The sequence below is a fragment of the Streptopelia decaocto genome, assembly GCF_964273445.1.
Source record: "Streptopelia decaocto genome assembly, chromosome: 1".
NCBI classification, from domain to species: domain Eukaryota; kingdom Metazoa; phylum Chordata; class Aves; order Columbiformes; family Columbidae; genus Streptopelia; species Streptopelia decaocto.
In genome coordinates, this window is record NC_138663.1 from 45778665 (window position 1) to 45802004 (window position 23340).

General features: G+C 41.7%; 1 protein-coding gene across 4 annotated transcripts; it reads left to right on the top strand.

Annotated features, from left to right (window-relative positions):
* Positions 1-1687: 1687 nt before the first annotated feature.
* Positions 1688-22328, top strand: USP44 (ubiquitin specific peptidase 44). Of its 4 annotated transcripts, none has more exons than XM_082064930.1 (6): positions 1688-1796; positions 7004-8512; positions 18697-18895; positions 19379-19487; positions 20290-20495; positions 20889-22328. In XM_082064930.1, the coding sequence occupies exons 2-6, from the start codon at positions 7085-7087 to the stop codon at positions 21086-21088; spliced, it is 2142 nt and encodes a 713-aa protein (XP_081921056.1). In that variant the 5' UTR covers positions 1688-1796; positions 7004-7084; the 3' UTR covers positions 21089-22328. The 4 variants fall into 4 exon arrangements, with proteins under 4 accessions (XP_081921056.1, XP_081921059.1, XP_081921057.1 ...); XM_082064933.1 differs by having other exon boundaries at positions 19421-19487; XM_082064931.1 differs by lacking the exon at positions 1688-1796 and adding an exon at positions 1971-2080.
* Positions 22329-23340: the final 1012 nt, after the last annotated feature.

Sequence of the window (23340 nt, forward strand, 5' to 3'; positions counted from 1 at the left end):
GCTCAGGTGAAAACACATGCAGGTGAAGATGGTGCAGCAGGGATGGTGAGTCAGTCAAGTCTTTAGAGCAGATCCAACATCCACTTAACCAACAGACACACATCGACACGGAACTGGGTTTAGATATTGAGTGTGAGAAAACTGGAAGAGGATTCCAGTGATGTATGGCTATGGGAGGGTTAGTTTCCCAATGACAACTGAAGAAAAACCTGCTTAAGATGGAGATACTAAAGTGACAAAAATAAATATAGCTATTTGAAAACTGTGAAACTTGTCATAAAAACACCAAAGAGAGATGTACAAATATGTGGAATCACCATGCATTAACAGTTTTCATAAATATTTTGATTAGTCAACAGTATTCCTCACTTTAAAGTTGCAAGTTAGTAATACATTGGAATAATGAGAGAAGCCTGGTGAGTTTACTTTAGCCATATACTATTTTTATGAGCTTCTGAAAGCACCATGATAAAGTGACCCTGAAAAAGAACAAAACAAACAAACAAAAAAATCCCCGTGTTTTTCCAGGCCACATCCTGCTCACACTGCCTCAGCAGCCTCACTAGAAACAGCGAGGACTGGAAAGCACGGCTGGAGGAGAACAGATTTCATTTAAAGTTTTAAACTAAACCACGTTTTCTGCGATGACACGATTAGAAACACAGAAACAGATGCGCAAGATTTTGATGCCGTCATGAAAACATCCTGATGCATAATGGATCCAAAACGAGAAGGGGGATCTGAAGTGCTCATGTTTTGCATCAAACCCTCACTCATAGCTAAGAAGTAGCACACACATACCCCGACCACCTTCTGCAATTGCTGGCAGCACCGTGCACATCTTTCTGGGCAGGTTCATATAAACCCAGAGCCAACCTGCTTCAGAATGGATGCAAAAAGCAACATTAGCCCAGTCAGGAGGGAGTTTTCACCAGATACCTCTTGCCTCAAACACAGGCAGACTGTGCATGGCTGCTCAGTACATCCCGGGACAGAGCAGAAGGGATGTGCAAGTATCAGTTAATTCAATGCAGGACAAGCAGAACTGGAAATGAGCTAAAAGGAGCTGGCTGCATTTCAGAAACTTTAGTTTCAAAAGGACCGGTGTAAAGATGCTTCTAGTTTACAAAATAGGCCATCTGCAGGATGTGAGTTTACAAGTTTTTGCTTATTTAAGTTTCTGTAGTGAAACCTGAGACTGAAAAAGTACTTGATAGTTGGGTAACAGGGGCCTGGTAAGAGCTGGGTTGTTTTCTATGTGAACTGCCGTGAGAAGTCTCCACAAACAGCACACGTGGAGAGTATGTGAAGGAGTTTGAGGTCCTCTCTAAACCGTGTTTGACGGTCACGTTTGGGCAGCTGGGGCCAGGAATGGCTCCTGGCAGCACTGGCCAGCCGGGGGGAAACCTAGGAAAGAAAATAAGGAGGAAACGTGGTGTGGGCAAGCCTCAGGCTCCTCTTCTTCCCGGTACGGTACAGACCCGCCTGAGGGAAAACAGGTGCCCTGCGGGGACATGCCGGGGGCAGCAGCAGCCCCTCGGGAACCGGCTCCGAACGCCCGCCCGGTTCAGCCCCACGCCCGCCCGTCGTGCGAGGCCCCGCCGCTCCCCGCCCGCCTTTCTGCGCCCGGCCCCGTGGGACCGGCCCGCTTGGTCCGGCCGCGGGCCGGCGGCGGGCGGGGGAGGCCGGGGGAGGTGGGAGGAGACGTGGGAAGTGCTTCGGTTGCCACTACAAATCTGGTGACAGACCCGCCGCCGGCACATGGCGATCGGCCGTTCCCGCCCCGCGCTCGGCAGGTGGGTGCGGGGCAGCGGCTCGGGCCGGGTGTGTGGGGGGAGTCAGGGGGGTGCCCAGCGGCGCTCCCCCGCCGGCTCGACGCCGCTTGTTTCCCCGCGGACCCCCTGACGCCCGTTCCCGCCCGTGGGCCGGCGGCTGGGGGGGGGAGCGGGGATCCCCGCGGGGGGCGGCGGGGGGGCCGAGGTGTGGGGGCGGCCTCCGCGCGGCGCTGACGCCGCCGAGGGGCCGCTCCGAGGAGGCTGCGGCTCGGGGCGCCCAAGATGGCGGCAGCGGCGGGTGACGGGTGCGTGCGGGGGCGGGCGGCGGGAGCGGGCCGGCGGCTCTGTCACCGCGGCTCTGTCACCACGCCGCCCGGGGGTGGCCGGGGGGAGCCCCGCGGGGACCAGGCACTGGCCGGGGGGCGGCGGCACCTCTTCCCCCGGGGAAGGGGCAGTAGTGGCGACGCGGCGCCCTCGGAGGGGCACCTGAGGAAGGAGCGCTCATTGTCGTGGGGGCGAGCCGGGCGCGCCGTGGGAGCCGCCGGGGCGGGAGCCCCTCTGGGCGTATCATCGGCTGTAGCGGGGCAGCGGGCCCCCCGGGACCGTCTTCCCCCACCGGTGGCGGGCAGGAGGCGCCCTGCCGCCTCCCCGCCGCGCTCGGTGTGTGGTGGGCGGCCGACTGCGAGGGGCCCGGTCCCCTCACCTGTCCCGGAGGTGAGGGAGGCCGGGGAGGAGCAGGAGGGGGTGGCGGGGAGGCTGCCGGGCCGGCCGCTCGGGTCCCCTACGTGCCGTTTGTTGCCGGCGACTGTCGCGCCATGTCACGGGGCGCTGGGACGCGCCGGAGCTTCCCAGCGGAACAGCCGTGAGCGCGCTCGAACCGCCGTCCCACGGCACCGAGCCGCGGGTGGACTCGGCTGGCGCGTCTGCACTGTCGCAGCAGTAGCCGGGCCAAGGCCCGGGAGCTGTCAGAGCAGTCACAGAGGCTTATTTTTCCTAAATGGGAAGAACTGTCAGGTGTAAATCCAGACTCTTAAGGAACGCTGCGTTTTTCGTGCTTCTGTGAAAGCGCTTCAATCCGAACTGTTTGTTTACCTCGAATGCTCAACTGCAGGAAATGCGGTTATGTGCAATTAGATACATTGTAGTGTAGATACAATGTAGTGCTGTACCGGTGTCTGGTGCGCGGAGGTAAGTGGCTACTTACATTCCTTAGCTGGCAAAAAAAAAAAAAAGGAGGCAAAGAAAGTTAAATAACGATCTGTATCGCTCCATAGAAAGGACGCTGAGAGTTTTCTTGTCAAAGGCTGTGCCGTTAAAAATCGGGAATAAGTTCCAAAATTATTTTTGAAGTGCTGCTTTGATTTTTTTTTTTTTTACTGTTATGCCTGCAGGACTGTACTGCAACTTGAAGTTAAGCACGTCAATGCTTTGTTGTTGTGGGTTTTTTAAAATGTTGAAGAAGGTAGTAAAGCAGTACATCTGCCTTTTAGTTAGCGTACTTGTTATCTAAAACGTTGAGTTGTTAAAGTACCCCTGATTCCTCTTTTTTTTTTTTTGTTTTCAGATATTAGCAGGTACTTTGAACTTGGTGAAAATCAGTTGATAAACTGTCATCTGATTGAAAGCCAGAGAATTAACAGGACGCACGAGCACACAAAAGTGTATACATATACATATATATATATATATTAGTAAAACTATGTACTGAATTTCTAGTCTAACACTTGAGGTAGGCTGTTTGATTTTTCATTTACATGCCAAGCAATTAATTACGGAAGTAACTCAGGGCAAAAGATTTCCTTTTGTTTATGTTCAGAGTTAAAATGCTAAAATTTAGCAGCTGTGCAGATTAATCTTTTGTTTACATGGACCACAAATGGAAGACAAATATATATTTTCTTGATTTCTAGGCTGTTGGGGTTTTTTTGATATCGAGTACTTTTTCACCTCCCGAGTTACCCAAAATGTACATTTTGCCAGGCATTCTTTAGTCAAGCTAAGGAAACCAGCATGTTAACAAGGTTAAAATACGGCTCGATAAAAAAAATATATATATATATCCCATATATCGTTACTTCTAGCTTGTAAAGCTTTGGTGCAAGGAAAGACTTTCGTGTATCTGTTTTCCCAGACAACATAATGCTTTCAGCAGTGCTATTCTGGACTTTAGTGGTTGTTATTTTGCTTACCACAGCTCAGGTCTGTGTTAAGAACACGGCGGCGGGGGGGGTGGCTTGATCCCTGAAGTGCTGGTCAACTAATTCGCAGTTTCTTTGTGTGTGTGCACGGAACTGAACCTCGGGAGAGAATAATGGAGAAACTACCGCTGAATAACTTTCTTTAGGGAATTTTGACGTTGGAGCATTTGCTTGTACTGTTTTATTCCAGCTGCTGCTTTCTAGTAGGCATGGGAACGAGTACGCAGTGGTTTTCTCCACCATTATCTGTCACGTCACTCCTGCTTTTCCCTGAGCTATTCTATTTGTCTTGGCAAATCTTATTTCTAAGGTGAAGTTTTTAAATTTTGTGACTCGATTTTTTCAGTGCTCCACATCTTAAAACATTCGTGCTGTCTGTGTGCTGCATGACATTCAGCTGAAGTTTTCTTGGTTTCAGTTTTGTACTTCTCACATTTTTGCAGTCTCCACGTGTATTTCTGGCTTTTTGACCCAACTCTGCATTTTGATTTCTTCACATTTTCTCCGAAGAAAGACTTCTCCTCCCATGGCAAGATGTTCCCTCCCCCCTTTCCACCCCAGCTCCTTTCTCCACACATCGATGTAGGTGGGAGAATGTCATGCTGGCTTGGTTGCTGGTGGGGGGGCTGGGGTTTTAGGGTTTTTTTTTCTCTCCAAGGCGCTGATCTTGCGCTTTCGTAGAATCGTGTTGTTTTTGCATGAAGGGCTTGATTGTGCAACCCTGGTTTACACAGTGGTCGTCCTGAAATCAGCAGTCGTAGTTTTGTCCTCAGTCCAATATCGCTTACATTGACGCATGTAAGTAGTTTCACCCTTGATAATATTTTTAAGTGGAGAAAAATGCATTTTTTTGGACCATATAATATTTAAAAAGAAGGAAAAATTAGGCACAATGTTCACACAGTGACTTTAACAAAACCAGAAAGGGTCGACCCATCAGGCTCCTGACTGCCGGCATTGCTATATGGGGACAGCCCTGTGGGAAGGCAGGGTTTAGTGTTCTTTTCTGGCCTGCTGAAAAGGACTGTTACTAATACGCTGTGCCGGAAAATCTATTTCTGTTAGCCCAAAATCACAAAGATGAGTCTCATCTCTTAAAATCCTGTTTACCATATTTAATTCTTGCAGCACACTTTACATAGTTATTATTTTAACATTCCAGGAGGAATTAACATACATATTTCAATTCTGAAATTTATGTGAGTTTTGTCAGTGTTAGAAAAGCTCAGCTTTGTTGGGCAAAACAGGTTGTCAGACTAGGAGAAGACATAGGGTAAAGCTAGTGGTCTTACTGATAAAGACAATCTAAAAAAGAAAACTTAGTGTGCACAACTATTTGTAAAAGAATCTCATTAGCAGCCTATGAATAAACTGCCATTTAGAAGGAATTAATGTTATGGATGCTAGGAAGTTTAAAATGTTCAGCAAGCCATTATTTTTGTGATCTGTTGACCACAGCACACGAGTGATCTCGACCCCCCATGATACACTATGGTTGGTATTTAATCTGGGAATTACTGAATGGGTACCCAGAGGTCATGGCATCTGAGACTCTTCAGTGCAGGGAGTAGGGACCGAAGACAACTCTTAAATAAGTTGAATGGGAATGATTAACATGGGCCTGTAAAACCATGTACACTGTATCAGTTGCACTACAGCTGGTGCAACCTTTACTGCATTGCAGAATAAGACCTGCACAACACACACAATGTTGGTATCTGTAGTGTAACATTTTAAGGGGCACTACCCATGGGCCAATTAACCAATCAAAGCCATTTTTTGTTAAATCTTTTAACTACAGTTTTTATCTAAGTAGCAGGTGAAAAAGAAGGCTGCTTTCTTATCCACCTGCAACCTTTTACCTGTTTCCCATCCTTGGCAATGTCATTGTTTATTAGGGTTCTCTCAATCTAATGCTTATTCTAACCCAGACATCTGTTCTAAACTGAGTAACCTATTTTTGTGTATTTCAGAACTGTAAAATGGAGAAACAGGGTAATAGCTGTAATATAATCTTTTGGGTTTCATACAGTAAGCACTGTGCATAATGATACTGGTGCTGTGTGCTATTTAGTCCTTCTAATCAGTGACATCCTGAGCACAAACATCCCAGATCAAATATAATAACTTCCTGATGCATTATTTGTGTCTAGATGATATCTCTCAGCAAGAGATAGTCAAAAGAAAGATGGTAAGAACATAAAGAAAGAATGAATCATTGTCTCCTTATTTTTTGTTAGTCAGAGCCTGCCTGTTTGTTTCAGGTAAAGGCACCTTATGGGAGAAAGCAAATACAGCAGCTTTGAACAAATAAATGCTACCACGTAAACTTATTTAAATGATGTAAGCCAGTGTTAGCCAAATTTTTAATACATGGATTAGAAACATCTGTTCAAAATGCTGATTTTTATAAAGTTTGCAACAACGAGGTAGATATCTGATGGTATTCCTGACTTCTGAGGAAATCAAGTTCTGCTTTTTCCAGGTCACACTTTTTCTTTCAGAGGTGTTAGGATGACATACTGAAATGTTGTTATTGAAGATATATTATTGTAGAAAGCACTGGTATAATGGGCTTGCCTGAGCACAAAGGTGCAGTGATTTAATTAAAGGTGTGGTTTAATTAAGAGTTTGAGTTGTATAAAGCCTCGTTTGTCTGAACTGTTGGCACTATGTAAACATAATAAATCAAAGTGAACTTTGCACTTCTGCACCTGTATGCTTTGGGATAGAATTAATAGGAACATTTTAGAGTCACACAATGTTTGGGGTTTGAAAGGACCTTTAAAGACCATCTAGTCCAACCCTCCTGCCGTGTGCATGGACACCTTCTGCTAGACCAGGTTTTTCAGAACCCCATCCAGCCTGACCTTGAACACTTCAGTGATGGGGCATCCACAATTTCTCTGGGTAGCCTGTTCCATCCAAACTCTGTAACAGTGTATTTTAACTAAATCTATTGATACCTGTGAAAGTGATATAGTTGGGTATATATATACTTTAATTTACTATTTTTTAATTTTTTTTTAGTTGCAGATTGAAACATCATGGACAGAAAATAGTTTGGACCATGTGTTTTGCTAGCCTATCTCTGCAATTTCGGTTTTAACAATGGATAAGTGTAAGCACATAGGACGTCTGCGGCTGTCCCAAGACCACTCCATTCTGAATCCTCAGAAATGGCATTGCGTGGACTGCAATACCACCGAATCGGTGTGGGCATGCCTCAGCTGCTCGCACGTGGCGTGTGGAAGATACATCGAAGAACATGCACTAAAGCACTTTCAGGAGAGCAGTCACCCAGTGGCACTGGAAGTAAATGAGCTGTATGTTTTCTGTTATCTCTGCGATGATTATGTTCTTAACGATAACGCAACTGGTGATTTAAAACTATTGCGAAGTACGTTAAGTGCAATCAAGAGTCAGAACTATGAGTGCACTACTCGAAGTGGGAGGATTCTGCGTTCTATGGGTACAAGTGATGATTCGTACCTTTCACATGGTGGTGCCCAAGCCTGGCTTCGGAATGAAGACCGCATGTTCACAGCTCTCTGGCACCGACGGCGTGCGTTACTGGGCAAAGTATTCAGGTCGTGGCTTGAGTTGACACCTACTGGAAAAAAGATTTTGGAAGAAGAAAGACGTCAGGAAGAAGCAGAGGAAAGAAGGCACAAAGCTAGGAGAAGAAGGCAAGAACGAAAGCGTGAGTTGAAAGCAGAGATGGAAAAGATGCCTCCAAGAAAGAGCAGTCGTTTACAAAATCAAATAGGAATGTCCTCAAAAACAGCACCCTGCCTGCAAAAAACATCACAGAACATGGAATCTGTGACAGAGTTGAAAGAAATGTATACCTCAGGTGAAGTAAGACTGAAAAAAGTAAGTGACTCTCCAATTAAGCGAAGGCCCACAGTGACTCCTGGAGTAACAGGACTGAGAAACCTGGGAAATACATGCTATATGAATTCTATCCTGCAGGTATTAAGTCATTTACTTATTTTTCGGGAGTGCTTTTTAAAGCTTGATCTCAACCAAACTCAGGAACTGCTGGCAACAGCAACCAGTGGTAAAACCAGATCTTCATCTAAACACCTGTCAAAAACTGCCTCAGCTTTACATGTGAATCAAGAGAAAGTAAAGGGATCATCTTCTGTGAGGCGGCCTAGTTTATCCTCTGGATTAAGTGGGGGAGCATCAAAAAGTAGAAATATGGAACTTATTCAGCCCAGGGAGCCCAGTTCAAAGCATATTTCTCTCTGTCATGAGCTACATACTTTGTTCCAAGTTATGTGGTCTGGCAAATGGGCGCTGGTGTCTCCTTTTGCCATGCTTCATTCTGTGTGGAGACTAATTCCAGCCTTCAGAGGATATGCCCAACAGGATGCTCAGGAATTTCTCTGTGAACTTTTGGATAAAGTGCAGCAGGAACTGGAGACTACGGGGACCAGATACCCAGCTCTCATCCCCGCTTCTCAAAGAAAACTTATAAAACAGGTGTTGAATGTGGTTAACAACATTTTTCATGGACAGCTATTAAGTCAGGTATGTTTTATGACTTTTTTTTTTTTTTAAAAGCTGTATAGTGGTTTGTAGTTATGGATTTATCCTGGTCAGTGATGGTCACACTTCAAAGGTTAATAAATGTATAACTACTACTGAGGAAGGATTGGAAGGATATAATACACAACATTTCAGAGCAAAGGTCATTTGAGTACTTCTAAAACTTGAAATAGAAGTCACTTGATAAACATTAAAGTGTTACATTTGATATTTTAAAGCACACCTTCACAACTACTGAGAAATATTTATCTTTGCTCCTAAGCACCAACTAATTTGCAGGAATAAAAAATTTGCAGTCTTAAGCATCTAGCTTGTCACAATAGTGATACTAGATAAAAAGTGATAAGGAAAGTGTTAGTCTCGTCTAAGTGGAAACTGATTACTTAATGTCATCCAAGCCGGGTATTATTTCAGTTTTACAGCTTGAATTTGAGATTCATTACTACAGAGTATTTGCATGTCATGATGCTATGTACGGGAAATACTAATACTTCTTTTCTGTTACAACACAAAGATACAGAAGGCTCTATCAACACAGGAACCAAATTTGTGAGGTGGAGGCAACGGTTGTTTTCCTTTTTTCTCCCTGATTACTCTCCTTTTTCATCCTTCTTCTCAGCTTCCCGTTAAGTACATCAATGTGTCCTCTTACTATTATGCATATCCCAACTGTGTGTGTGTAGAAATGTCTGAGACTGACCAAACAAACAAATGCTGTTTTCTGTTGAATTAATCTAGAAACTAACCACATTGCAGCAGGCATAGAGGTTGAGCCGGTCTTACCCCCTGGAATTGGTCTTTATTACGCATGTACACGTTACTGAAGGAGTGCAGAAGTGTTTAATGGATACGTTGTGTAAAGGAGTAGAGATTTAACACAAATTAACAAAAAGGTGGATATTCCCATTTTTCTGATTGTTTGATGGTGTAGTATTTCAGTATGAGAAGCTAGAAATCCAAGTGTTTTTTGCCTAAAGTAGGGTTGTTTACTTCTGAGATATCTATAAACTTTATAATAAGATAACAGGACTTTTAGAGTTGTTTGCAGCATATCTTAGCTTTAGGTCTCATGTTAAGTTTTGTGTAACTACTAGAAATCGTTATATCTACTCTTAAAAGCAGATCATTCCCTGTGTTCCATTTGGCCCAGTGTAAGAATGTTTCTGTGGTATACATAATCTTTTCATTGGGGTAGTTAACATATCTCGTATCAGCATCGTAACTGTCTTGGATACTATGTCATTAAATCTTTCTATTTGAAAATCATAGACCTCTCCGCAGTAGTGATTTTGTTAGTAAAAAAATAAATTGCTTAAGTATACTGGCAAGGCTTGGTTGCATTCCAAGCCTTCTAACCAGACTCATTTTTGGAAGAATTTTCAAGGCTCTGAAGACACTAAGCATTATTTTAGCAGTACTGCTTCTTTCACTTTTTTTTTGGCTCTATTATGTGAATAGGCTTGTGACTATTATAGAAACCCTCTCACCTTCCTGAAAGCAGGGAGGGGACTAGTGAGGATTCACTCAAGTGTCATTGAGTAAGACTGAGAGAGAATTAAACAGTTTTGAGCTATCCTGTGACTTCTGTGACTACAGCACACAGCTCTTTTACTGCAGCTGGCCAATGTCTGCGTGCAAAATACAGCCTTGATGAGCTTCAGAATGTTTCTAAGTGAGAGAAATAAGGTAAAGAGAATTGAGGCAGTTTTATCTGGAGGAATTTCTCCCTGGCTCATTAGGCATCTCCTGCAGCCAGTGTCCAACACTAATGTTTCCTTTGTCTTCTGCCACTATTTTGTTCCAGTTTAGTCTTCACTAGTGGTTCTGAACATGATAAATATTGAAACCAAAAGGTAACCCCTGAAAATTTACGTTTCCTCCTCGATGGCATTTATTCAGGTCACCTTAATGATTCTGACCCCAGTGTTTGCACATGGAAGGAGGAGCTTTCAGAACACTACTAGGCCATTACTTTCCTCAGTAGGATTCCTGCATCATGGTTTTGCTAGCTGTTTGTCAGAACTGGCACCAACTGCTATAATAACATGAACAAAAAAAAGTTATTAAAACATCCATGCAGGGCTGAAGAAAAATATGAGAGAGTTCTTGCTGTATCACCACGTCTTTGACAATGTTAGCTCTTAATAGCAAGGAGTGAACATTTTGTCCTTGTAGGCTTAACTTTACCTACAAGCTGTACCAGTATTGTTTCTCTCTAGAAGACAGTTGGAGCCACAGCCTGCTGCATTTGTTAAAAATAGGATGGGATTTTAGTCTAGAGTATTGTATAAACTACTTTGTAATTGAGTGAATAAGGGCAACTGAGAAGCTTGTTTCTGTGCAGCAGTTGCCTTCTGTCTTAGGATCACTAAAAAGTTATTACATGTACTATCCCTTTGTACTGAAAGTGTTAGTTAAAGATATTTGATTCTGTGAGATACCCCAGTGCAGTAAAGTCAGTCTTGACCTTCAAACCTCAGGAATACTATGAACCGCTCTTGATACAGCACACAGATCACTTACAAAGCAGATAAGCTGTATGTTTACTTAGGTTTCACATTGCTTTCATATGTGCAATAAAACATTTTCCCTCCTCTTCTAGCCGTTCTATTTTAACTTAAAGGGAAGTAATAATCTTGAGTTTGCTATTGGTATGTTGCCATTGAAATGGCAGCCTTGTTCAGCACTGCAACTAAATTTAGAATATAAGATTAAGAAAGGAGAAAATTGGGTGTGTGAGATTTTATGCAGATTACTCTTTGATGATTAGAAAAAGCTTTAAGTGATGTCAAAACAATCACACCTTTTATATGAGTTAGTTGTTTTTGTTTTGTTATGTTCTCAGCTGATTTGAAATAAGTCTTCCTCATCTACTACTTGAAATCTTTGTGTTTTATGGAATACTAAACTATAGGTAATGAGTAACACCAGGAATAGCATGGGTGGATTGCCTCTTGACTTCTTTTTATTATCTAATTATTTATCCCAATAACCTTTTTAGGATTACAGCTTCTTACTCGCAGTACGGACTGTGAAACCTCAGTACCAAATATATCTAAGGGAAGTGAAGATACAATATATAGTCACAAAACCCTTCCCCTCTATACTTTCCTCTATACTTTCCTTTTTCACATGCTAGTCTTCCTCCAGTGATTACCTCAAGAAAGTTGTACTATAGCAGTTTCTGGGCAAAGGAGTCTGTATCTTGTAAACCTGTGCTTTCAGAGGCAGATCTGCTGGAACAGTGGCTCCTCCCTCTCAATCCGATTGGGACTGTAAGCAGATGCCAATATGTCTATTGAAGTCGCAGTTGTTTTCAGTCCCTCAGTGCTTTTTCTCTTGTGGAAGGTACCTGCTTCTTTTCTCCAGGCTGAGCGCTCCCTGCTTACTCAACCTCTCCTCCTATGTCAGATGCTCCAAGCCCTTTCATCATCTTCCTGACCCTTTGGTGGCCTCTCTAGGGTCTCTCTTTTTCTGGAGAGCTCTGCACTGGATCCAGCCCTGCAGCTGTGTCTGACCAGGGCTGAGCAGAGGACAGGGATCACCTCCCTGGACCTGCTGGCGATGCTCTGCCTCATGCAGCCCCGCAGGCTGTTGGCCTGCCTGGCCATCAGGGGATCTTGCTGGCTCATGGTCAGCTTGTTCATCAAGACCTTCTCTGGGGAGCTGCTTCCCAGTCTGCACTGGTGCCTGGGGTTATTCCCACTGGGTGGCATTTCTCTTTGTTGAACTGTAGAGGTTCCTGTTTCCCCAGCTTGTCCCTCTCCCTCTGGAAGGCAGCACAACCCTCTGGTGTATCAGCCACTCTGCATAGGTTTGTGTCATCTGCAAATTGCTGGGGGTTTAAAATAGTTTGCTCAGGTGTCGATCCCTGGGGTGCACCATTATTGCTGGGCTCCAGCAGCATTTCACTGGATTTATGTAGAACAGCAACATGAAGGCGTGCCTGTGAAATAACCGTATTTGGATCCCTCGTGGATTTTCATTCCTTTATTACTACGTCTTTGTTTTAGTTGTTCCAAATAACTTGTAGTGGTTTCCTAAACAGGAAACATGCTTATAGAGATTTAATTGGGCAATTGTTTACCCTTGTGGAGCAAACTTAAGATATTTGATATTTCTTTTACTGTTCAACATGAGTGGCAGTGTCTCATCACACCTGGCTGTTATTCTGAGCTGATAAACAGCAGTATCTTGACAGTAGGTCCTGTGTGGAAATCTTGAGTTCCTTTAATCTTTTTAGTGGGAAAGTTTAGTTGCTGGGGACAGGGTCAGGAAGGTGTTGGCTGCCTCTGGAAGTTCTGTCCAAGCTAGCTACCTGAACCCAATGAAAATTCAACTTATTTTCAGAATGCATCTTTTCTAGAGCAGTGAGATTGGAGTTGATTTGAGTTAGTGGTCAGCTACAACTTTTAAGCAAGTGAAAACATTAACAGTAGAAAACTCAGGCTACTTTTGAAGATTGTATTGTACTTGGTTGAATTGAACATACCAAGGTGAACATATCTTTAGTCTCAAACACACATACTCCTAATATTTAGTGGTATTTCTTTATAGCCTTTATGAACTCTGGTTGTTACAGTGGTTATCTGTACCTGTCATCTCATTGGAGGAAGAAGGCCAGCAGGTTGGTCAAGCATGATTTTCCCATCATAAATCGATGGTGCCTGCTTCCAATCACCATCTTACTCTTAATACCTTTGGAAATGATTTCCAGATTTTGTTCCATCAGCTTTCCCACAGATAGAGGCGGTGCTGGCTGACTTGTAGTTCCCCAGATCCTCCTCCTTGAAGACTGGAGTGTCGCTTTCTTCACGTCTTTCCCTGATTGCCATGAGCTTGCCAGGACCTTTCAAAGATGAAGAATGACCTTGCAACATCATCAACCCTCTAACAGTTTAATCAGGGATAGCTTGTAATTCAACGCAAGCTGATGGAGAAGGGCAATCAGTATTTTCTGTGGCTAAAAGAGACCCAGTAAGGGAGGGGAAAATAATAAGGTTTGTGCTGATTTATGTGAAAGCTGCATGAGTACCTAATTAAAGGAAAAAATCAATGTTGAATTATTAGTGTTTTACTGAACTGGCACTTGTTGCAAAACAGTAAATACTTGTTGATGATTTCTTTATAGAGTGCCGTTGAGTAAATTCAAATTTATTGTAAGTGATCGAAGAAATGCCTAGTCAAGGTCATTTTAACACCTTTTTGGAGTGGTGAGGAACCCTTTAGAAACTATTTGGGGTGGTTTTTGGAAGTCTCTTGTGGGGATTCCACTGCTTTTGAATGTGGTGCCTTAGGCAAAGCTCTTTGCATAGGTTTCTCTTCCAGCAACACCAAACATAGCAGTGAAAGGGAAGAGCAGTGGCTGTGCTGATTCAGTAACGAGTTTCCTCTGCAGCAAAGTTGTGATTAGTTACCATTTCTTCTTAGGACAAACTTATCTTGTGAGGTTTTTTTCCCAATAATTCACCATTTATTATAGCAAAGCCTAGTATGAACTAGCTTTTGATCTCTTAAAAAAGAAAAAGTTTGATTACTTCCCGATCATGTTAAAGATGGAATCTGAGCAAAATGCCTCCCCTCGGCCCTGCTAGTCATGGCAGAATAACAGTATGCAGTGCTCAGAGAAATGAGTTATATCAACACCCAGCAAGTGATGTAGATTCTAAACAGTGTAAACTATGTTTGAAGTTTTAAAAGGCAGTGCCTGTCCTTGCTAGTCCTGCACCATGTACTTGTTCAAACAGCGTATTTCAGGAGACATTGGCTGAGAGAAGGGGAAATGTGCAATTTTGGGTAGTTTGAAACCCTTCAGTTTTGGGTAGTATGCTGTGAGTTAAAGTTTGGGGGAGAACGCTGAGGGTGGCTCATGCAGTGCTGGGTGTTAAATCTCCCACTGAATAGAATAGACTACAAAAAACTATGAGAACTTCAGGTAGGTAATTGGAGGATTTCCACTTAAAATGGGCCATGACCTCTATACTGACTTCTATATTCTGGTATTAGTCTCTGTGCTTTTATGATATGTGTAGCCTGAATCACAAAATGGTTGTCAAGTTGCTTTCCAACTAGATGAAGGTGACATTTTAAGTTAATCTATAGGAGGCCATTGAATCACAGACCACAGTTTGCTGTGGTTATGCGTATCTTATTCTGTTAAACAGATACAGATCATCTTGATGCTGCTGTGTGCTCATCGCTTTAAGTTTAGGCTTTTTCGTAGCTGAAGAAATACAGTGTGGATTGTCATGTGGAATTCCGTATTATAGCAGCATCCTAGAAATCCCTTCTACTTGGATTACTTCGCTGTGGAAAAATTCCATTACTACTCTTTTTATGTATGTCTCATATAGTGAAAATTTAAGCAGTAGTGACAGCAGAAAAATGGGACTGGCCATTTTACTATTAAAAACCAAAAAAGAATTAGAGCAGAGATGGTAAAAGTTGTCTTTCTTCCATGCAAGCGCAGGGAACGTAGGCAAAACAGCTGCTGATGGAGTTGGCTTCTTCTGCGGCAATATGTTAACGATTTTCTTTGGCTGCATTTAGGCTGGACGCCATCTGGGGCAGTGGCTGTCCATCAAATTATTGTGGGCACAATGATGCTTGTCTGAGTGGCCTCCATGCTTAGCTTGAGTCAAGCAATCTGATCCAGCTCTTTTCAGTCTGGCCTTTGGCCCATGATTGAATACTGAGCTTTAACCAGACAATTGTATATAGTACCCATGTTTCAAGGCATGAGAGGGTGGCCAGGGCAGAACATAAGGTAGAGTTTGCAGACTAGCTAAAAACAGTAATTTACTTGCTTTGAGGTGATGTAAACTTCTCATCTAGCTTGGCTATAAGTGACAGTATTAAGGTTTCTTAAAATAATATTTATGGAATATAATGAGGTGGTGAAATAAAATTCTAATTTTGTAAAAAGATAAATGTCACTAACCAGATTGCTAGAGCAGACTTGCTTCCCAATGACTGTTGTGTATACTCATACCATAAAAAGTTTCATTGGACAGATACATTTTTTTTTTTCCCTAGCCTTTTGAGTTAATGTTTGGGGCTTTTTTTTGTTTGTTTTTTTGTTGTTTTGTTTTTGTTTTGTTGGGTTTTTTTAATAAAAACCTCACATCTTGTTCAACCATTTATACAATTTCAGTGCCTTTCATGAAAAAAAGAAAATCTGGGTTGCGCTGTGTCAATGGTAGTGGGGCGTGAGATAAAGGAGTCTCATTTGGGACAGAAAGAGAAGCGTGGGGGTGTTGTACAGGCTGTGCTGATGGACAGGCCCAGTCCAAATGGATTCCATAGAAGGGCAGGGACCCTCCTACTTGTTGAGTAATCCAATTTGTAAGCTCGGGCCTGGCTAAGAAAAACACTTCCAACCTTTGTTCCAGCCCTGATTTACCTCCTGAGTGAGAGTGTGCACAGGAGCAGTTAGCGCACAGCGGTTGATATGGTTGGGTGGACACCTATCCAAATACGTCGGGTTATTTGGCTGTTGGCAAATACGCAAATCCCAGATAACTCTTAAGAGTTTAACTCCGCTGCAGCGTCACGGGGAGGAGGGGTGCCTGGCATTTGAGGAAATGAACACTGATACAGAGCTGCGCAGAATTTTGTCAACACAAATCTGCTTTGCTCACAGTTGCTTGACGAGGTGAGAAGCAGCACTATTGCATCAGTTTTACTTTTTTGAGAGGCAGAAGTTGGAAGCTGGAGTGATTTTTTTTTTTTTTTTTTTTTTTTTTTTTTTTGGGATAGTCCTTATTAACTAGTTGGGAAAGAGGATCTTAAAATAACTTAGATTGTTAACATTACACACTAAATTTAAAACTTCAGAACTTGTTAAAATTGTCTGTAGTGAGTTCATGTATGGACTTCATCCTGAGCCCATTAATCTTCAGCATGCATTCGTGCGCAACAAATTCTCAAGTAACTCATCAATTAAATAAACTTTTGGCCCAACAGAATCACCCATTTGTACAGCACAAATCTATTAGTCATTCTGTGTTTATGCTGGAGTTAGCTTGAACTGTGGCCAAACATATCATTTTGTCTCCAAGTCTAGATTCCAGCTCTGAATTACTAATAGTTTGTGGCTTTGAAACGTTGCCAGATGTTAGCACTTACAAAAGAAGCTCCTGTCAGTGTAAATTAAAACAAAGATTCTCCTCTTTTCTGCCATGTAAGTTCAAAGTTTTGTTTTCTAAGAACAAAACAGTGACATTTCCTCCTTCTTAGAACTTAAAGCAACTAGCAGCTTTCCTACGCCCCTGCTCAACGTGTGTGCTGCTATACAAATACCCACATGCATTAGGTTGCTAATGCATAGACTGTGGATAAGCTGTTGTAGCTAATGAATGCATTAAATAATTACTCAAAAGAACACCTAGGAAGAAGGTAGCGTAAGGTGACAGATCATGAAACAACAGATGAGGCAGAGTGAATAATTACGTAACAGCAAAACTTCAGAGGAAAATAAAGGAGCTCTTGAACAAAACTGAGTGTATTTGTACACTTGATTAGGCATACTAACCTAACTGAAGAGAACAACACTGAATTTATGTAGAACAGCAACATGAAGGCGTGCCTGTGAAATAACCGTATTTGGATCCCTCGTGGATTTTCATTCCTTTATTACTACGTCTTTGTTTTAGTTGTTCCAAATAACTTGTGGTGGTTTCCTAAACAGGAAACATGCTTATAGAGATTTAATTGGGCAATTGTTTACCCTTGTGGTGCAAACTTAAGGAGATATTTGATATTTCTTTTACTGTTCAACATGAGTGGCGATGTCTCATCACACCTGGCTGTTATTCTGAGCTAAAAAAATAGCAGTATCTTGACAGTAGGTCCTGTGTGAAAATATTGAGTTCCTTTAATCTTTTTAGTGGGAAAGTTTAGTTGCTGGGGACAGGGTCAGGAAGGTGTTGGCTGCTTCTGGAAGTTCTGTCCAAGCTAGCTACCTGAACCCAATGAAAATGCAACTTATTTTCAGAATGCATCTTTTCTAGAGCAGTGAGATTGGAGTTGATTTGAGTTAGTGGTCAACTACAACTTTTAAGCAAGTGAAAACATTAACAGTAGAAAACTCAAGCTGCTCTTGAGGATTGTACTGTACTTCGTTGCATTGAACATACCAAGGTGAACATATCTTTAGTCTCAAACACACATACTCCTAATATTTAGTGGTATTTCTTTATAGCCTTTATGAACTCTGGTTGTTACAGTCTAAATGGAGTTTTCCCACTGCGTAGGTTCAGCTGCTGACAGAAGTGACTCATCCACATGTATTGTGGAAGGGTGGAGGTTCTTCAGAGTAAGACTCAAATGACGTGACAGACACTCTCCTATGAGCAGCTTGAGCTGGCATTTATAAAGCTGCATTGTAAATCAACACCTAGTGTGTTGCTATTTCAGCTTAGAAGAGCTAGTGCTTTAACGTACTTTCCTAAATATTGTTATCATAAATTAATTGTCCCCTGCTGTATAATCTGCATTTTCCAGGTTGACTCGCTTCACTTCTTGACATTTTATTTATGTTGTCTTACTGCTTGTCCTTTCCCTAGTGTGACGATGGATCCACTTACTGAAAGAAGAAATAAATTATTTTTACCTGTTCATTTTTCTTTGAAGAAGTCTGCTTCCTAATCCAGGCTTCCCTGGAAGACTTACAAAGTAAGAAGGATATGACTTTAAAATCCCCAGCTGTTGTTGTGGGTTTGTTTTGGTTTTGTTGTTTTTTAATTTTTTTTTTTTTTAATTAACTTAAGCTATAGTTTCTCCCTTTCATGTAATTTTTCCTTTTGGAGTGTTTCTTTTTTGGAGAAAAGACTTCTGAGGCTCCCATCAGCTGCGTTCTCTTGGACAGTCCCAGGCCGACCGTTTTGACACTGCTTTTCTTTCTCAGTAAAACATAAGAACACTTACCTATCTGTGATAATAGTATTGGACGTGCTGCTTCAGATAAAGGAAATTAGATGTGTCATTTCTTTTGTTAAATGACTGTGTCTTGGTTTTGGTTGCACCCGTCACCACTAGGAAATAAAATGGTTTGGTTTTTTTTGTTGTGTTTTGTTTGGTTTGTTTTTTTTTGGAGCTATGTTATGGTACACTTTTAGCAAAGTAAGTTTTTGAGTGTAAGCAACTGGTGAACTATTGTTTTACAGGTTACATGTCTTGCCTGTGACAATAAATCCAATACCATAGAACCTTTCTGGGACCTGTCCCTGGAGTTTCCTGAGAGGTATCACTGCAACGGCAAGGAGATGTCATCTCAGTATCCGTGTCTGCTGACAGAAATGCTGGCCAAGTTTACACAAACCGAAGCTTTGGAAGGAAAGATATATGCATGTGATCAGTGCAACAGTGAGTAAAGGCAGTATGTACTCAAGCATACGTTCTCTGTGTAAAATGTAAAGTAAACTGACAGTGAAAGCGTAGAAGAAAAATACTGAGTGTCTTAAAAGCATGTTGCAAATAAAGTCCTTATGTCCCTGGTGTGGTCACTTGACAAGCTATTACCGTGTAGAAGATGGAATTATTCAAAGGAAGTTTTAAAGTGTGGTGCTTCTCTACAGGAAAGTCTGATCACACTCTAGTGGGGGTTCTGATACTCCCAGCTGAAGATCCATAAGCTTTTTTAATTCAGGTGACTAACCTGAGTGACCACAAGTATTTTCTACTTGCATCATAAAATAATCCTTGCAAAGTGGCTCCTGGAGTGTATCCTTCTCAAGGAGGCACATACAAGAGCTATTTAGGTCCATGCAAATTCGGTGGATTAATCTTAGAATGAAATACAGGGCTGTTATCGAGATTTGTATTGTGTAACTGTGTGTTTGGCCTCAGCAAAACGAAGGAAGTTTTCTTCTAAACCTGTTATACTCACAGAAGCTCAGAAGCAGCTTATGGTGTGTCGACTACCTCAGGTTCTCAGATTACACCTTAAACGGTTCAGGTAAGTGGTACCACATCAAACGGTGTTGCAAACTGACCAATTCAGTCCCACTCTTCCATTGTTTAGGATCAGTGTTGTTTAGCATCAGTTTCATTTCTGTTTACTAGTAAAATGAGAAATAGTTATTAGAAACTTCTTTTTCTTGTTTAATTTAAACATCAATGAGATATGCTGTAAGTAGAGAACAGACCTTTTGAATTGCAACTACTTGCTACTTTAATACCAAAATTATTTCATCCTTCTTTTCAATCAAAGCCTACTAACCTTGCTGTGAACTCTGTTGGTAAAAATTAATCTGTGTCATCTTCAGGTAAATGCTCATGTTCACTAATGCACGAAGCGAGATTGTATTAAGTGAAAATCTCATATTCGTATAACCAAATACATTAATGCATTAGCCTGAGGGTGACGAAGTGGAGATTGTGTCTCTGTGAATTCTTAGTCCGTGCATTATTAGTACGGAGTTTGTCCTGAATACAAGAAAAACTGCAAATGAGATAGAATAAAAGAGAAATACCGATGAGACAGATATAATACCTGGGAAGTACTTGCCACTCACCATTAAACAGATCTTAAAAAGGATATTTCAGAAGATGAGAATAGTAGGTACTATGGACACATTTTGCGAGGCCTTGAAATAAAGGGGAAGTGAAAGAGGAAGCCTAGAACTAAAAGCGTGCATATTTGCATTTATTTTGTGCATGAAGACAATAGTGAAAACTTGTTACCTTAAAATATCATTCAGAATGCTTTGTTCTTGCCTTGAAAAAAAAATGAGTTTTCATTTGACTTGACTTTCCAGGTGGTCAGGACGCAATCATCGTGAGAAGATCGGCGTGCACGTTCACTTTGATCAAATGCTGAACATGGAGCCTTATTGCTGCAGAGAATCCCTCAAGTCCCTTCTACCCGACTGCTTCATCTACGACTTGTCTGCTGTGGTCATGCACCACGGGAAAGGATTTGGCTCAGGGCACTACACTGCCTACTGCTACAATTCAGAAGGAGGTAGGAACCAGCACGGAAAATAAGGAGAGTGGGAGAAAGGGGAGTTTGCAGTTTTGAACTGATAAGCTTACTGAACTGATAAGCTTACTGCCTTTTTGCAAAAGCAAAAAGGAGCCACTTCCTGGACTGAGAATTGTAGTTCTGTATACCAAATCTCTGCAGTTTTTGTACTGGCTTGTGAAATGTGTTCTGGCCATAAATTCATAAATTGGAGGAAGCCAAGCTCCAAGCTGGGCTTTTAAAATGTAGAGGCAAGTACAGCAGATCCACTGAAACGGTACGATATCTCTACGCAATTTGTTAAAGGGGACTCAGTAATTAATTATGAAATACAATGCAATTACCTCAAATCAATATCCTGATGGCTTTTTTTGGTGTATTTCTTTACTGCAGGATTTTGGGTACACTGCAATGATTCAAAACTCAACATGTGCACTATGGAAGAAGTATGCAAGGCTCAAGCTTACATTTTGTTTTACAGCCAACGACTTACTCAGGCAAACGGACCCGGTAAAATACCATGTCCCAGCACAGCTGACAGTCAGCAGCACACAGAATTAGCTGACTGTTCCATGGACAACAGTAGCAGCTAATCCAAAGCCAGTTAACTGTGTGTATGGTAAAAGTCTGAATTGTCATAACTATATATTTTTAAATGAAATGAAAGTACAGTATTGTACTTCTTTACTTTTAATCTGTGTACAATGTTTATATACTTTTGTATTAGTTAAAGGACTCTCTACATTTGCTAGTAAAAGTTTTTATTGACAGTAAGTGACTTTCTAAGTACCTAGAATTTCAATACAGCTATTTTTTTAAGAAAAATATTGCTATTTGCATTTAACTCTTACCTCAGGCTGTTTTTTAAGCTGGTTTTGTATTTTGATAATCTTTTTTAATTGGTTTAGAAAAATGAATTACAATGGGCAACTGATGTTTCAATGGTTAATTTTCTAAATATGCTTGTGTACATTTTATAGTATAGTTCTAATGATATCATGATTCTTACTGTCTGCAGGAATTGCTACTAAGTCTTAGAATATTAACATTCACCAGCAAGGAATGTTTTACATGTCAAACAGTAACAGAACTTTTCGTAGGTAACTTTCTGCGTATTTTTCATGAGTGAAGTGAAATTCTTTTGCAAGCTTCAAGGGGATTACACTAACGATGCCGTGATAGAATTTTGTAAAATCTGAAATTGAGGAATTAGAGCCTGTACTTATTTCCACGTAAGTATGTAAGAGGAGCGTTTAAAAGCACAAGAATGTATCTTCACCAAGACTTCCATGTTTTGTCCTTGACAGGCCTGACATCTCAAGTGCCAAATTCAGAGTACTAACTTGGACAACCAGGGGCTTTTTATTCCAATAACTTAAAAAGCTTTATTAAAAAAAAACACCACCACAAACCAACCAAAAGTCAACACAAGACTACAGGCACCGAACTGTCATTGCTACAGGAATGTGAGCACCCTCTGTTTTGCATTGGACAAGCTTACTCTAAATTCCAGCAAGCGTTGTCTGCTTCAGTGATCTCTAATGCAAACCTCTGCGAAGAAGCTGTATAATTTGTTAGAAAAGTATTTTCAATCTGACCCGTTTCATTAGCTACAACTGCTGTACCTTCTCCATGGTCCTACCACTAGCATTAACAGAACTGTGCATTGAGGAGAATCTAACAAGCGGGAATTATCAGTTGTTCTCCACCTGCAGTAGTTAATGCCAGATAAATTTTAATTGTGAAGTTATTTTGCATAAGTCCTATGCAAATTGTTACCTCATCTTCTGCAAAGTTAATACCTCAATAAAATGCCTTGATGTGGACAGAAAACTGCGCGTGTACTGGAATTAGTTCCTACGTGATCATTTTTTTAATATATGTGTATGAATCTGTCTAACATGGATTAAGGCATTAGCTGTAAGCCTGTCACTGATTTAACAGCTGGTTTTATTCATGAGTTTTCCTACCTTTTCTATCTATATTTTTGAAAGATACCATACTATAGCAAACATATAATGGCCTCAGATCTCAAACTTTCCTTCGCCTTGTGCTCATCCTAATTCAGTGCACAAAACCAGTTTGTTCCTTTTTATTTGTTTGTTTATTTTTAAGCCATGGGGCACCTGTTAAAGTGAGGTGACCTGACAAATCTGCTTGGCTTGTGGCCGTGCAGCCTCTCAAATATTTCTCTGCTGTCCTTTCTGGTGAGGAAATGAATGTAGTTTAAACACTTTTTTCTACTTACAGGTAGTTCAGGGGAATAGGAAGGAAAGGGAAAGAGTTGTGCTAGTAGCCTTCAGATTTCTGATGCTTTTTCTTGCCCCAGGAGTGTCTCAACCAGGAGTTCTAAGAGACTTGAGCATTAATGGAAGCAGCATCTATCTTGGGACTTGTAGAGCATGATGAGGGTGGTGGGCAACAGTTCATTAGCCTCAGTCATCAGTATTAAGCATAGTCCAGTCCCTTTGCAATAATCCTATCCTGCCATCTTTTCTAGAAGGATCACCTAGGCTGTGGCTGTTCCCCTGCATTTCCCCTGCATTACTGGGTCTCCCCATCCTTAGCTTTGGAAAAACAAATTCTGCTTTCTTTCCATCAGTGCTCTCTTGGGTAGAACAAGAGAAGGGAAGGAAAAAGGACACACTCAAACATAGAGTTACAGTCCTAATCCAAGCAGTGGGAAGGACAGAGGTGATTACAGCAGTCCAATATAAGAATGAGCTAATTCAGGTGTGCTTCTCAACAGCTTCTGCTTTGGTTCTTAGTACTTGCTGGTTCATGCAGCTAGCTCTGCACCCTTAAGCTAGAGTAAGGCTTAAGCACAGCGTGAGACTACATGCTT